The 16,223-nt window shown below is 39.8% G+C and overlaps 1 protein-coding gene across 4 annotated transcripts in view; it reads right to left on the bottom strand.

Annotated features, from left to right (window-relative positions):
* Nucleotides 1-432: 432 nt before the first annotated feature.
* The window catches only part of RFTN2 (raftlin family member 2), a 208,054-nt gene continuing 192,263 nt past the window's right edge, over nt 433-16,223 (bottom strand). For all 4 annotated transcript variants that reach the window (XM_073546706.1, XM_073546707.1, XM_073546709.1 and 1 more), the window contains 2 exons: nt 10,758-10,845; nt 433-5,626 (listed from right to left, as the gene is read on the bottom strand). In XM_073546706.1, coding sequence (XP_073402807.1) covers nt 5,360-5,626; nt 10,758-10,845 — 355 coding nt within the window. In that variant the 3' untranslated portion in view covers nt 433-5,359. The remainder of the gene's footprint in view (nt 5,627-10,757; nt 10,846-16,223) is intronic.

Raw genomic sequence — 16,223 nt, 5'->3', positions numbered from 1 at the left:
TATTCCCCCCACACTTCTCCTATCCATAGTTTCCCCAAAACACTGCCCCTCTTCATAATGTCCTCCCCACACTGATCCTTTCCATAATATTCCCCACACACAGCCTCTCTCCAAGATATACCCCCATACTGCCTCACTGCATAAAGTTCTCCAACCCCATTGCACCTCACTATACTATATCCTCTTTCACAATCTCTCACTCATTGACCCATAATGTCCTCCACTGTCTCATAATATGCTCTCGTACTAAACCAGTCCTCTCCTCCCCATCCCAGTCATCTAAAATAATTTACTCATTAATCCTGGAGCTCTCGGGCCATATGTTGTGCAAGTCTGGGCTAAACAATAGGGGTGAATATATGAATGCATGCTTCCTTTCCAACTGTAGGTTTAAAAACCTACAGTCACAGAATACTAAATAAAAACACATCGTCCTTATCGATTTACCTTTATTTTTTATAATGAAGAAGTAAAATATAGCAAAATACATTGTTATTGCCACATAGTTTTCTATACAGCTGGTGCTAGTTATGAAAATTTAACTCAAATGATTAGTTAAAAAAATAACACCTATTGGGTGATATGCTTAATAATTTTTCAAGCGACCACTCAAAAAATAATTAAAATATGTCAGTAATTTGCTAAAAAATGTGCCGCACTAGCACAAAATACATCTCAGCCCTTAATGCTATAGCATAAAATACTATGGACAATCTAAGTGCATTTATTAATATTGCAAGTATTTATATGATTACTTTGTAGCAAATGTACTTTCTGGTTTTATTAATGTAAACCGCTAGTTAGATGTATATAGTAAGCACATAGTATGCAACAGTAATGGGAATTTTGCTATTTGCCAGCATCTGGATGGAAGGAGCAACAAAGTCTTAACATTTAAAATTACTGTTGGTTGATGATCGGTAATGATTTATGTGCTTTATGGTTCACATAATCATCTCTGGTACAGTGGTTAAAGGGAACCGGTCACCAAGTTTGGCTGATATGAGATGCGGCCATCGCCTTTCGGGGCTGATAAGAAGCATTCTATAATGCTGTACTTCTGCCCCCAACCCAATCTTTAAGAGAACAGAAATAACTTTTATTATACTCGCCTGCGGGGCGGTCCGAGGGGTGTCACTCTTCTTGGTCTGGCACCTCCCATCTTGTGATGCTGTGCTCCTCTTTGCTTTGTGTGGATGATGTATCCCTACATCATCCACATGGTATGCTCAGCATGGCGCTCCTGCGCAGGCGTAATTTATCCGCCCTGTTGAAGACAGAGCAAAGTACTACAGTGCACAGGTGTCGGGAAAGGTTGAAAGGTCAGAGAGCCCCGGCGTATGTGCACTGTAGTACTTTGCTCTGCCCTCAACATGGCAGAGAAGTGCGCCTGCACAGGAGCGCGATGCTGGGGAGCCTGTGTAGATGATGTAGGACACATCATCCACATGAAGCAAGAAGGAGGACAGCGATGGGAGGCGCTGCACCAAGAAGAAGAAACACCCTACAGGCCGGACCACAGGTGAGTAATAAAAGCTCTTTTTCTTCCCTTACAGGTCGTGTTGGGGGCAGCATTATAGAATGCTGTATATCAGCCCTAAAAAGCAGTGGCTGTATCTCATATTGGTCAAACCTGGTGACAGGTTCCCTTTACGTAGAGAGAACCCATATTACCCTTTTATATAGTATAAGAATGATAACTGATGTAAACATGATTCTTCAGCTTAAAAGTTATTTTTTTTTCGATCCAAAATAATTCCTTTCAAAATTCAAACAATAGAAACACTGATAAACCTAGATTTTTTTGTTTTAATAAATATACAATTAATTAACAAACATTTATCTAGATTTGGCACTCATGTACAATCACATATAGCTGTACATAATACAGGACAATCCATGCTGGCGAAAAACCGCTATATAACATATACTGTAGTTAGGTTTTCGCTACACCTTGGTGTAGATGGAGGTTGTGTTAAAGAACCAGATATGGTTACAATACTCTAAATTAGCAAAGACTGGACACCGCATGACATTCTGTCACCCTACGTGTCACGTGACACCCCATACACAAAGAAGCTGAACCAATATTACTAAACAGCCATTACCTTGCTTTGCAGTCTCTATGTTAAAAATGGAGGAATAGGCTTAAGGACGGGACAGAGAAGAGGCTCCTAAGGGCAGATACCCAGTAAGATGAAATGTGTTCCTTTAGGTGAATACAAGCTTATATATTCATAGTCCTTCTTCTTCTTGATATCCATCATGGGTAGTAGGTAAAATTACTGCGACATCTGCCCTTTCTGTAGTACATTAGTAGGTTAGTACACCTGGTGCCGTGAATTCTGAGTGCAATCATCAGGATTGTAAGAGCTTCCATTTCACTGTATGACCATGATGTTTGCATACCAATGCACATATGAAATATTAACACCGCTCCCTGTCTCTTAAATTATGCTGGATTCAATTACATCGGAAATTAATAAATGTGCTGCAAATCTGACATAGTTACAGCACATGTAGGGGGTCTGGCGTCAACTGCATGGTCAATAAGCCATTACAGTGCCAGGTAGGTAAAATACACATGGAAACAACTTACTGGCTGAGAAATGAAAGCTTCACTTTTTACAAATAAGACTGAAATTGCTCTAAGGGCAGCTTATATGCAACAAGATCTCTGGATCATGACAATAAACCCTGCTTGATTGGCTCCTGTACAGATCCACTAGATCACATAATTCTGCACCATAGTCTTGTGCGTGCGCTGTCCATTCCAACCGGCAGTGGAGTGCTGACCGGGAACTATTGTTCTACCATCATCACATTGCTTGCTAATTCTAACCATAGCCCTGACCATAGTAAAGGTTAGAAAAAGTGTAAAACATGAAAGTAGCTCTTTACTAGCTCAAAAGGGTGCTTCTCCTCAATACTGAGCAAAGGGTCTGAATACTTATGACCATGTGATATTTCTGTTTTTCTTTTGGAATAAATTTGCAAAAATTTCTATATTTCAGTTATTTTTTTCAGTCAAGATGGGGTGCAGAGTGTACGTTAATGAGAAAAAATTGAACTTTTTTAATTTACCAAATGGCTGCAATAAAACAAAGAGTGAAAATGTAAAGGGGTCTGAATACTTTCCATACCCACTGTACATCTTCAATGCTGCATTGATCCAAGTAGGTGGAGTGCCAGCCGGTGATGCTCATTTGCACTGTTTTTATTCCACCACAGAGTTTTACACCTAGGGCAACTTCCCCTGGGCCCCTCCATGTTATGCCACTGCTACCTGGCACGTGTGCCGTTCTCTGTCTTCTGTGCCACTCTCTCTTGATGCTCTGTGCACAGGCTGGACAGTGAAGGCATGGTGCCCTACAATACAGTGAACTAGAGGAGCTGTACAGATGTTGATTAATGCAAAGGGGAGCCACTTAGTAGGGTTTACTGAACACAACTGGCTTGATAATATCCGCAGAGGACTTGAAGCTCTCTTTTTATACAGCATGAATACATTGTGTTTACTGTCAAAGCAATTTTAGCTATAAATATATTGTAAAAACATAAGTTGCAAATGTGAAGCTTAAGTCAATTTGGCCCTTCTAACACATTGCAGTGAATAGATCTAATAGTCATCGCAATGTATTGACATGTCAGTCTTGCAAAACACTTTATTAACAAGCATTGTAAGGGTTTGTTGTAGAAAGTTGGTAAGTTACCGACCTATGGGGTGGGTTAGAACTTAAAAGGGTTTCCCACTAACAAGAGTTCCACAATTGGATGTATTACATTTTTTTTCCTGTGCTGAGATAATCTTATAAATGTGCCCCTGCTGTGTACTGTGTAATGGCCGTGTCTGACCGTACAGGGACATGGTCTGATCAAACCACAGCTCCTGGGCAGGAGAAGAAACATAAGAGTATACAGACGGGACAGCATGAGATCACAACTGATTCTTTTTGTGGGATAAAGCATTTCCCTGCCTGGTTTTAAGCATTGTTTTACCCCAAAGAAAGAATTATTTGGAACCCCATACTGTAATGTGTATACTCTTTTGCTTCCTCCCCTGCCCAGGAGCTGTGGTATGATCAGTCCATATTTCTGCATGATCAGACACAGCCATTACACAGTACACAGCAGGAGCACATTTATAAGATTATCTCAGCACAGGAAGCTTTTTTTTAAACACATCCAATTGTGAAACTGATTCAAAATCTATTGAATAAAATGTTGATTAAAATTAACTGTATTCGTAGGAAAACCATTTAAAGATCTCTGGGGGCTCTATCATTGGGACCACCACTAATGCGTAGATTTGAAGAGCCCTTTCCTAATGGCAGTTGACACTACTGCTCCATTCATTGTCTATGAGACTGCTGAGTGCTGCTCTGCAGAGCCTTTTTCTCAGAACTGATTGTGCTCCCTGGTGTGGGATCCCAGCTTAACAGCTTTGTTAAACCCTTTTAAAGTGTAACTCATTTTGTGTTTTTTTTTGCCTATAAATCAATAGTATATGAGGTAAGAATTTAATAAATAATTTAAAATGCCACTTATCTGACTCCTTTCCTCTTCCCCTGCCTCATGCACTGAGCTGTCACTCTCATTTTACTGGTAAGATCCTTCTTCAGGGTGCAGATTTTAAGTTGGATTCTATTGGCTCCCTACTGGATCAAGTTATAGCTGTTGCCCAGAAATGTGTCTAGAGAAAGGCAGAGACATTCAGAGAATCGCCTGCTTCTAATACGTGTTTTATCTCACCCCAGTGCCGGACTAGTAGTAACGCTGTGCAACTGCTCTTGTATAATGTCCTCCATGCTGCTGCCTCCGAGAATACGTGTGCTTCATGGAGCATGATTTCTTCTGTGTGCCTGGTGTATGGGACTCTCTTAGCGACTAGTACTCGGCCAGCCTGGAGCCGAGCTCAGGAAAAGCTGCTGATTAGAAACTGATCCTGTAAAGTGAAAATCTGAAAAATTCTGAGTACAATAGTCAATGGGCAGAAGTAAAACTTATTCACAAAATTCACCTGAACATGACCGCTCTTTTCAGTTTATCTATGCAACATGCATACTTAGCTTAGAATTTTACAATACATAAATGTCTGAATGTTTCCTTTACTGGTACAGTTGTATACTTTATGTGCCATGCCATATTATATAGGCGTAATACAGTCCATAATCACTTGAATAGCGCTGTCCGGCGGTCACAATGCCTCTCGGCAGTCCAGAACTAGATGTTTCTTGAGACTTGTTACTGTGAAAATCTATTCAATGTAAATTACTATGTACACATGTAATGTAAGAACATTTATTTTTAATTAAAAATTTAGAAAAGGAATTGTTAGGATTGACAAGAGAAATCTTGGTCACATACAAGTAACTTGTGTAACACCTTCTTCTTGATCAAACTGTGAATCATCCAGATCCCGGAGCATGCTATCACTGCTATTAAAACCAGGAAAACTACCAAATTCTTGGTGACTCTCTTTATTCCAGTGCTGCTTAGAAGAGGATAGGTATAGCTCATCTGGTGTGTGTCCCTTATCGACACGTGTTCCAGGAGGTTGATGTCCGATGCTTCGGCTGGATGTAGTCATTTTTTCCTCATTTACCAAGTGTCTTTGTATCTTTTTCTGAAAATCAAATTTGAATATAAATGTGCTGAAAATGCTTTGAAAATTTTTTTTGAATAGTTAAATATGCATAGAAAATTCTTTGTGTGCATCTCATTTGAACTATTTTAGCATATTGCAAATTACTCATTTTAATAAAACAGTGTGTTAGCAATGCAACAATATTTTTAAGCAAAATGATGCTATTATTAACTTATTATGATGCAATTATTTTTTTTACTTGAAAAAGACGCTAGTCCAGCGTTGAAACACATTGTGGAAATAAAAACCATTGAACTCATCTTGGTCCCAAGGATTCTTTATTACAGCAGCGCAGCCTGCTATTGTGCTGATGTCCAAACTGGTCAACTATCCTCAAGCTTTAGCCATGAGGCAGCAGCAGCTAATATCAGGTGTTCATAGGAGCTGTGCCTGCATACAACCTACTCAGGTGAGCCCCTTCCTTAAGCCCCTTCAATAAGTGGATGTTATCAGACAGTTTTCACTGGGGGTGTGTAATTCTTCACCTTGTATCATGCTGACCAATCATAAACAGGCAGCAACAAACAAAGGAAAGAACAACATGCCCCCACCGTAGCTTACAGCAGGTTTCTCAGTGTGTGAGATGTAATTATACAGCTATGATCTCCGAGTCTAATCTGCATGAGTCAGTGTTGGGGAAGAGGCAGTGCAGCTGATTTTAGCTCTGTCACATTGCAAAGTCTTCTGATGAGACACGAGGGTCAGTGGATGCTCTCATCCGCTGGCCTGGCTGTCTTTAGACAGACCGCATAGGCCACTTTTCATCCCACTGAATGCTTGTACTCCTTCCAAGTGGGCAGAATACTTCTCAGACAACTGGGTAGTTAGCGTGCACTCTAGTCAAATATAGACGAGGTGCAGGTGCAACGGACCAGTAGGTCCTAATTACAAGTTAATTAATTTCACCGCACACTCAAACAGACTTTATGCAAATAGGTGTTCATTTTATTACGTGTGGGAGCCAAACAATAATATAGCACACAGTGGAAGCGATATAAATAAAAGACGTTTAGGCTCAGCCCGAGCCTTTATCATATTATCGCTTATTCCAATATTGGAGGTTTGTAAAGGGTGCAGAAGGAGAGGAGCGGGAGCGCTTCCTTCTCTCAGCACACATTAGCCATTTATCTTGGTATTTCTTCTTGAGAGATTCTCCTCTCCTTCTGCACCCTTTACAAACCTCCAATACTGGAATAAGCGATAATATGATAAAGGCTCAGGCTGAGCCGAAACGTCTTTTATTTATATCGCTTCCACTGTGTGCTATATTCCTGTTTGGCTCCCACATGTAATAAAATGAACACCTATTTGCATAAAGTCTGTTTGAGTGTGCGGTGAATTTAATTAACTTTTACTTCTCAGACAACACAGTGTGAGGGTAACACTACAGTAATATTTTATTGGATTACCAACAGTCAACAACATATAGTAGTGTCCCGGCAAGTGCACAAGATGGTGCAAATGACTGTTCCCTTTTATATCCACAGCTGTCATTCAGGGAATTATCCCATAGGATTGGGGAAACATGGGGGAGGTAATACCTCACTGTTCTATTGTTCAATTAAGCTGCATATTTGTCCTCTAAATTCTGTAGACTAGAAAAATGTAAGGGCTGATACAATATGTAATCAGCAGGCGTTCAACAAATGACAAACATCTATTGTTCAATTAACCTGCATATTTGTCCTTCAAGGTTTGTAGACTATGCATGGGTCTGTTACAACACCTAATCAGCAGGCATTCCACAGATTAACATACAACATGAGTCAACATACAGGCTTATACAGAAGTGTTCAAAGTAATAGCAGTCCAATATGTCTAACCAGATTAATCACTGTTTTTGGTATAAATTCTATTACCACATGTCAAACAATTTACCAGTTGGTGCAATAGATTCTAAGAAAACCACCAGACTCAGCATTCATGATCCACATGTTTTTGAGTCTGTATTAGAATAATTAAATGAAAGCCAGTGTGTTCAAAATAATAGCAGTATGGAGTTCAATTAGTGATGTCAATCATTCTGTGAAGAAACAGGTATGAATCAGATGGCTCTTATTTAATGGTGAAGCCAGGACATGTTGTACATGCATTTCTCCTTGAAAGCCTGAGAAATATGGATTGTTGAAGACATTGTTCAGAAGAACATCGTACTTTGATTAAAATGTTTATTGGAGAGGGTAAAACTTACAAAGAAGTGCAGACAATGATCAGCTGTTCAGCTAAAATAATCTTTAATGCTTTAAAATGGAAAGTCAAGCCACAGAGACGTTGAAGAAAACGGAAGACTACCATTCGAATGGAAGGAAGAATAACCAGAATGGCAAAAGCTCAGCCACTGATCAGCTTCAGGATGATCACAGATAGTCTCAAGTAACCTGTGAGTACTGTGACAGTTAGAAGACGCCTGTGTGAAGCTAATCTTTTAGCAAGAAGTCCCCGCAAAGTCCCACTGTTAAAAGAGGCTTTCAGAACACTTTTTTTTTTTTTTTGAAGAAAAGTATGACATTAACAAATTGACAAAAAGAAGGACCAGCACATCTAAGCTAGTGTGAATAGGCAATGGAGAACCACCTTTGTGGACTGATGAAAGTAAAATTTTTCTTTTTGGGTCCAAGTGCCACAGACAGTTCGTCAGATGACCCCCAAACTCTGCATTCAAGCCACAGTGCACGCTGAAGACAGCGAAGCATGGTGGCGCAAGCATCATGATATGGGCATGTTTCTACTTTGGTGCCGGACCTATTTACCGCCTACCAGGGATCATGGACCAGTTTGCATATATTAAAATACTTGAAGAGGTCACGTTGCCTTACGCTGAAGAGGATAAGCCCTTGAAATGGGTGTTTCAATAAGACAACGATCCTAAACACACCAGTAAATGAGTAAAATCTTGGTACCAGTCCAACAAAATTAAGGTTATGATGCAGTGGCCAACCCAGTCCCCGATAGGACACATGTGGGATAACATTAAAAACGCTGTTTCTGAGACAAAGCCAACAAATGCCCCAAAATTGTGAGATGTAGTCTAAGCATCCTGGGCTGGAATAACAGTTGACAGGTGCCAGAAGTTGGATGACTCTATGCAACATAGATGTGACGCAGTATTAAAAAACTGTGGGTATACAGTTAAATATTAGGTTAGTGATTCATAAAAATCTACAAAAATAGTACATATTGTGAGTTTGTAAAGACAAATGCAGGAAGTGCTATATATATATATATTTTTTTTTTTTAGAACAGCCCAATGTTAATTTTTATTTTCTGTAAAGTAGTTAAAAATTATATACATTTCTCTTCATGTTTTGAATTACAAAACAGTGTGCAATGTTCACAATGCTGGAAATAAAAATTAGTATAAGAATTCTGTGATTAACTCATGTTTTTGAACACTTTTATTATTTTGAACACTACTGTATGAACAATGGCTTATGTCCATTCACCTACTGAACAATACGTCTGGCATAATTAAGAATAAACTCTGTGTCGTCACATTCATCCCCCTTCTTAATTAGTCCTGGAGACTGCTGGATCCTTGCTCTGGCAAGCAGTTTAATTCCTCTGGGTCAACTTCAGCAGAATTTTTGTCATCCTCCAGGACATTATGGGCATCCCAATGGACCAATTCCTTGATCAAATCCCACCAAGTGTTTGGTGGACCGGTATTCAATCTGTCAAAGCAGGCACAACTTCTGTAGTTCTGTTTCCTATTATGGATGTATATCCATGCCGGTTCCCTTTCCCTTTCCCAAGGCCAAGCTGGTGGGGTTGGACATAGGAAGATAGGAAAAACTGAGAATGCTTAAAGCATAAATTGACCAATTCATGTTTGGAAGTGAAGGTCAGTCTTTTGCTATTTGTATACATAGGCTCTCTGATTGAGCACTCCATCCATCAGTCTCTGGTGGTTTTAATCATAGCAGGATCCTATCTAAACACATAAATGCATGCTGCAGCCTTGGAGAGAATCCACATTAGGTAGGTTCCCAGAAGCGAGAATTGCCTTATCGTGTCTGCTAGGTACACATGAATTGACCATTTTTTGCGTTAAGCATTCTCAATTTTTCTGGTTCTCTGGAGCAGGAATGGAATTCATAAACCATATATTTCATGGGCAATTTTAATTGTTGGTTAGATATGGACATGGCTTCTCTTAGTTTGCACCTGTACACACCTGGTTTCTGTTTGGAAGTGATGGTCAGCCTTTTGTCATATGCATAGGCTCTCTGACTGGGCACTCCACCCATCAGCCTCTGGAAGTCTTAATCATAACAGGATCCTATCTATCTAAATTAATGCAGGCTTCAGCCTTGGAGAATATCTACAATATACAGGTTCACAGCTATAAGAATCACCTTATCTTTGCTGCTGGGTACATTTGAATTGGCCAATTTATGCGCTAAGCATTCTCAATTTTTCCTATTTTCAAGAGCAGGAATGGAATGCAATTCATATTTCCTATATTTCATGTTTTCATGCCATAGCACTACAGAGTGTGACTTTATTTGCTGCTTTTTAAACAAAAACACAGCTCTCAAGACTTGTGACTCAATGACATAAGAGTTGTATCATAAGCACACATACTGGTGAAGTACCAGAGAAGTGCTTTGACATGAAAAGAAATAAATATTCTCCTTAGCTCATTGAGCACACTTTTTTTTTATATGCGCAGTCAATAGAGGAGAAGATTTATATCTTTTCCTATAACAGCTGTGCTCCTCAGATCACAGAGTGAAGTATGTTCATGGTGCAGTTTCTCCGTCAGTTGAGGCATAGGCTCGTGGGAGTTGTGTTTTTTCAAACTTCTGCAACCGGTTCTGACGTGTGACTGGGACTGGCTTTGACCATTTTATCACATTCTTGGGGAACTCATTTAAGGACTTCTGTATGTCGGTGGTCTGGTGGGGTCAGAACTATAATAGCAAAATTGAATTTTCAAGACGAGTTTGAAGCATAAAATAATGTTTTTATTTTAAAATTCAGGTTTTCTTTGTATATTCAGTAAAGATGAAACCTGTCATATTATTGAAGTTTTCGATAAAAATATATTTTTATAGAAATCTTTTTGAATAGTTTACAGTAATATAACATCTTGTAAAGGTTTAATTACCTCAGATGATGGCATAGATGGTTGAGATGGATGTGACATTACAGGTCTTTGAAGAAAAATTATTTGTTTTGTTGTCAAATTTCCTTCACTGAAATAAAAAGAAACTGTTAGAAAGTTACACAATTTTGGTTACAGAAATAAAATCGGTTTCAAATTTTTAGGCCCTGAACATTTCTAATGTAGGAAATACACTAGGTGCGTTATAGGCAATTCCCTAACATAGTCCTAATTCCCTAACAATATATTTAATGAGTCCTAACTTTCCCTTTAAGTGGCAGACAGACGCAATTAAGTGGAAACCAAAAACAAAAAACAAATATCCTAAAATAAAAATGTAAAAAATAAATTGCAAAAATTGCATGAAGGTAGTAATAATAATAAGGGTATCTAGTAAGCATTATTTTGATCAAAAGAATGTACAAGCCATCCCGCCACATCAAGGCAACCCTTGTGGGACAGTCCTAACTCTTGTATTTAAAACCTTTCCACTTGTCAAATGACATAATTGACTGTTGGCGTGTCCCCTGATGTCCCTGTCTTGTTGCACCCATGCCCTCCCCCCCAGCACAGCAGTGCTGGGAGCACCCTTTATGGAAAGTTGTACATTTAACTCTGCTAAGCTGTGACTGTTCAGTCTTTATAGCTACAAGCTGAGTGTAATCATTGCCACTGCACTCTGTAAACCTACTCTTATGATTTCAAGGGACGATTTATTATTCTGGAATCATCCGCAATTTCTCATCTTCTTGGAGCATGATTGCTAATTCAACAATTGAGTACATAAAATCCATTACTTCTGTGAAACCTGTGGCGGTGTACTGCAAGAGAGGTAGGAGAGGAGGCGTCCTGGCACGCCTTCGGAGGAGAGGGTTCAGAACAGCTCTTCCTTCCCTCCACTTGGCTAATGTCCGTTCCTTATCTAACAAAATGGAGGATCTGAGCTTACTTTGTAACATGAGATCTGATATGGCCAATTCAGATGATCTTTGTTTTACTGAGACCTGGTTGAATGAGACCATCCCTGATTGTAGTCTGGCTCTACCTGGTTTTGTTATCTACAGAGCTGACCATGATTGTGTAGCTTCAGGTAAACAAAGGGGGGGTGGGGTATGTCTCTACATCAACACTAGCTGGTGCTGTGATGTTAACATACTGGGAAAAGGTTGCTCTCCAGATCTAGAGTACCTTGCACTCAATTGTAGACCAGTTTACTCTCCAAGAGAGTTTTCATCTATGGTTCTGGTTGCAGTATATATTCCCCCTCAAGCATCTGTTAAAGCTACTATTGGTGAATTAGCTTGCAAAATATCAGAATGGGAGAAAGGATCTCCAGAAGCATTTGTGATCGTAATGGGGGACTTTAACAAAGGAAAACTCAACCTGGATCTCCCCAAATTTACTCAACATATAAACTGCTTCACGAGAGAGAACAATACGCTTGATCACTGCTATACAGTCATAAAAGGGGCCTACAGGGCAGTGAGGAGAGCAGCAGTGGGCTTTTCAGATCATTGTCTAATTCATTTAATTCCAGCCTACAGGCAAAGGTTGAAAACATCCAAACCTACAGTTTATACATAGAAGACATGGTCTGAGGAGGCAAAATTGCAACTACAAGCATGCTTTGAATGCACGGACTGGGAGGTATTCCAGGAAACATGCTCGGGTCTGGATGAATGGGTTGATGCAGTGTCCTCATATATCCGTTTTTGTGAAGACACGTTTATTCCATCCAAATCTGTCCACTTTCGGGGAAACAACAAGCCGTGGTTTACAAATAAAGTCAGGTTGATCCGTAAGAGAAAAGAGGAGGCTTATAAAGCAGGCGATATTACTGAATTCAAGAAACTTGGGAACTCGCTATCTATCTAAAGAGATCAAGTTAGCCAAACAGGAGTATGCAAAGATTCTGGAGGAAAGGTTCTCATCAAAAGATACTAGATCTGCATGGAGAGGATTAAGAGAGGTCACCAATTATAAAAGCCACCCCACTATAGTGAACCCCAGCAGAAGTCTGGCAGCAGAGTTAAATGAATTCTACTGCAGATTTGAGGCAAGCTCTACACACAGTGGTTATTCATCTCTAAGCTCCTCAGTCTGTTCATATAAAGATCATTCATTGTGCAACACCCAAGTAGTGATCTCCGAGGCAGAGGTGATACGCATCCTGAAGGGACTTAAGGTCAAAAAGGCACCTGGCCCTGATGGTGTATCTCCAATGTGTCTGAAAGTATGTGCTACCCAGCTTGCCCCTATACTGACAAATATATACAATGTGTCACTGAAAGAGTGCGTTGTACCTCAGTGTTGGAAAAATTCCACACTTATCCCTGTCCCCAAGAAAGTGGGATCCTCTGAGTTGAACGACTATAGACCAGTAGCACTCACATCTGTAGCTATGAAAGTCTTCGAAAGAATTATGATGTCCCACCTGATAAAATTCCTGCAGAAGCTATGGGACCCGCTTCAGTTTGCCTATAAGGAAAATCGTTCGGCAAACGACACCGTCAATTTGGCACTGAAGTACATTTTAGATCATACAGATGAATTGCACTCATATGTCCGGATTCTTTTCATGGACTTTAGCTCAGCGTTCAATACCATTGATCCGAATTTACTTCATAAGAAAATGGTAGCTCTTGGAGTCCCTCTCAACTTATGCTTGTGGATTTATAACTTCCTGACAGCCAGGACACAGAGTGTAAAAGTTGGACCATTCACTTCGGACACCTTGGTCACAAACATCGGGGCACCTCAGGGGTGTGTTTTGTCCCCGTTACTGTTTTCTCTCTATACGAATGATTGCAACTCTTCAGCAGACTCAGTAAAAATCTTGAAATTTGCTGATGATATGACACTGATTGGTCACATCAGGGGAAATGCTGAAGACTTGTATCGGAGTGAGGTGAAAAGAATATGTGACTGGTGTAAAGCCAATAATCTTGTACTCAACACTAAAAAAACTGCTGAGATGGTTGTGGATTTTAGGAAAGATCAACATGAGATACTTCCAATCTACATCCATGACGAAGTAGTTCTTAGGGTCACAGAGACCAAATTCCTTGGGGTTATCATCTCTCATGATCTTAAATGGGGGAAAAACGTGGATGCTGTTATAAGAAAAGCACAACAGAGGATGTTCTTCCTGCGTCAGCTGCAAAGATATGGTTTGTCTAAGAATCTGCTGATCTTATTCTTTAATGCTGTCATCAGATCTGTGATTTGTTCCTCTCTGATAGTCTGGTAAGGGGGAGCCACTGCGCATGACACAAAGGACTTTCAGAACAGCAGAGAGAATTATAGGTTCCCCCCTGCCTAAAATCCAGGATCTTTATGATAAGAGTATTCGATCCCATGCATTGAAAATTTTATCCGATCCCTCTCACCCGGGACACTCCTCATTCCAACTACTCCCTTCAGGACGTCGCTTCAGAGTCCCCAAATGCAGCACCAACCGCCATATGAACAGCTTCTATCCACTCTCTGTTCAACAATTAAATCGTCATGTGTAGACTATATACTGTATCTGTCTTGTTAGATGTTACTTGTTGTATCTGTTGTTATATATTATGTTGCCTCTTTGCCACAAATAATTCCTTGTATATATGTAATATGTACTTGGCGATAATAAATTTGATTGATTGATAAATGTGAACAAGGACCGAGGGACCGAACCACCAGTAAAAGCATAGGCTAGACAGGATGGATTTCCCAGCTCAGACACAGGGCGGTCACACCCTTATATGCCCAGGATGCACATTGAACGAAATGAGAAACTAGGTCTGAGCTGAAAAAGTAAATTAATGTGTATGCAAAATGTAAATGCATATAAACACATGACCACAAGGGTTGCCTTGACGTGGCGGGATGGCTTGTACATTCTTTTGATCAAAATTATGTTTACTAAATACCCTTATTGTTATTACTACCTTCATGCAATTTTTGCAATTTATTTTTTACTTTTTTATTTTAGGATATTTGTTTTTTGTTTTTTCTGTGTAAAGGTCATGGGTTTATATGCATTTACATTTTGCATACACATTAATTTACTTTTTCAGCTCAGACCTAGTTTCTCAGATGCAATTAAGTACCTGGGTGCACAAATCCCGGGGAACTTTGATGATCTGTATCGTATACTCTATATCACCATCCTTGATCAAACTATTCAAAATCTAATGAATTATGACTTGAACCCCTTGTCCTGGTTTGGTCATATAAATGTGATCAAAATGCAAATAGCCTTTTCAGAGAGGAAGAGGACTTGAACTCTATAGGGCCACCTGTTGGAAGCAGCAATCCTTTGTGACTTACGATAAGAGAAAAATCAGAATATCAATTTTCAGAGTCTTTTGGTGTACTGGCCCTCCTCAGTGCAGTGTATGAGAACTGATTTGGCTAGATGAGAGGCTCCTGCAATCAAAATGGACATCTTGCCAAAACTTCTTTATATATTTCAGACGGTTCCTGTCCAGCCCTTTCTCTCCCGTCTCAATAAGGTTATTAGAAGGTTGGATGACGTTGAGGCCTAGGAAATGTTTTAAAATATTATGTCGCCCCAAGAATAAAGGGGGTACTAGTCTGACCGATCTAAAAATACCATCAGTCCTGCGATTGTTATGAGAGCAGTGAACTGGTTCAGGTTTGTGGAACATAAGCAGTGGATGAAACTGGAAGGGGCCCTCTCTCCCTGGACACTCACATCTCTACCTTGGAGCAACAAAATACAAGTACAAACTAAACAATTGCCAATACACCAATACTCACGCAACACTTTTTGCAAACATGGGAGCAAGTATTAAACTCAACATGTATATCATATAGGTTGTGTCCCTTATTTGACCACCAAGATATCCCTCCTAATTCAGGTGCAGACTCGTTTCTAATCTGGGACAGATCCGCTGGGGTCAGATTGAGACACGCTCTCATGGGATCGGGTTCTTTTCCTTCCTTTACAGAAATTGACTCTTGTCCAGGTAGATATCTATCCTGGCTGGCTTATGTCCAGCTCAGGTCATTTATAAATTCTCATGTATCTCTGACTAATATAAAGGATGAACCTACTCCAATTAAAACCTCAATCACTCAAGTAGGTGCTTGTATTAAACTTCTGTCTTGTATACTCAAAGCAATGCAAAAAGGTCTATGTGGAATATGTTGGTGCTATAGAAAGAAAATTATTATTTTTAAAGAGACAACTGTAATGAGCCTCTACCCTTTACTGAGGCTTGAGAGAAGGAATTGGGTAGTTAATTTTCAGAGGATTGGCAAATACCATTCATAGTCTCCAACAAATTATCTATCACTTGTACTCAGTAGAAAAACTACAAGACTGGTGGTACCATTGTCCCACTATGCTACATAGGATCTTCCCCTCTGTGTCGGATTGGTGCTGGCGGTGTGGCGGTGCAGTCAGGTCCATGTTACCAATATGGTGGGAATGCACATTGGTTTGTGGGTAATGGAATT

Source organism: Dendrobates tinctorius, unplaced genomic scaffold (assembly GCF_039654945.1).
Source record: "Dendrobates tinctorius isolate UK_male_01 unplaced genomic scaffold, ASM3965494v1 ptg000150l, whole genome shotgun sequence".
NCBI classification, from domain to species: Eukaryota; Metazoa; Chordata; class Amphibia; order Anura; family Dendrobatidae; genus Dendrobates; species Dendrobates tinctorius.
The sequence above is the reverse complement of the archived record's forward strand: the minus strand, read 5'-3'. Positions and strand labels throughout refer to the sequence as shown.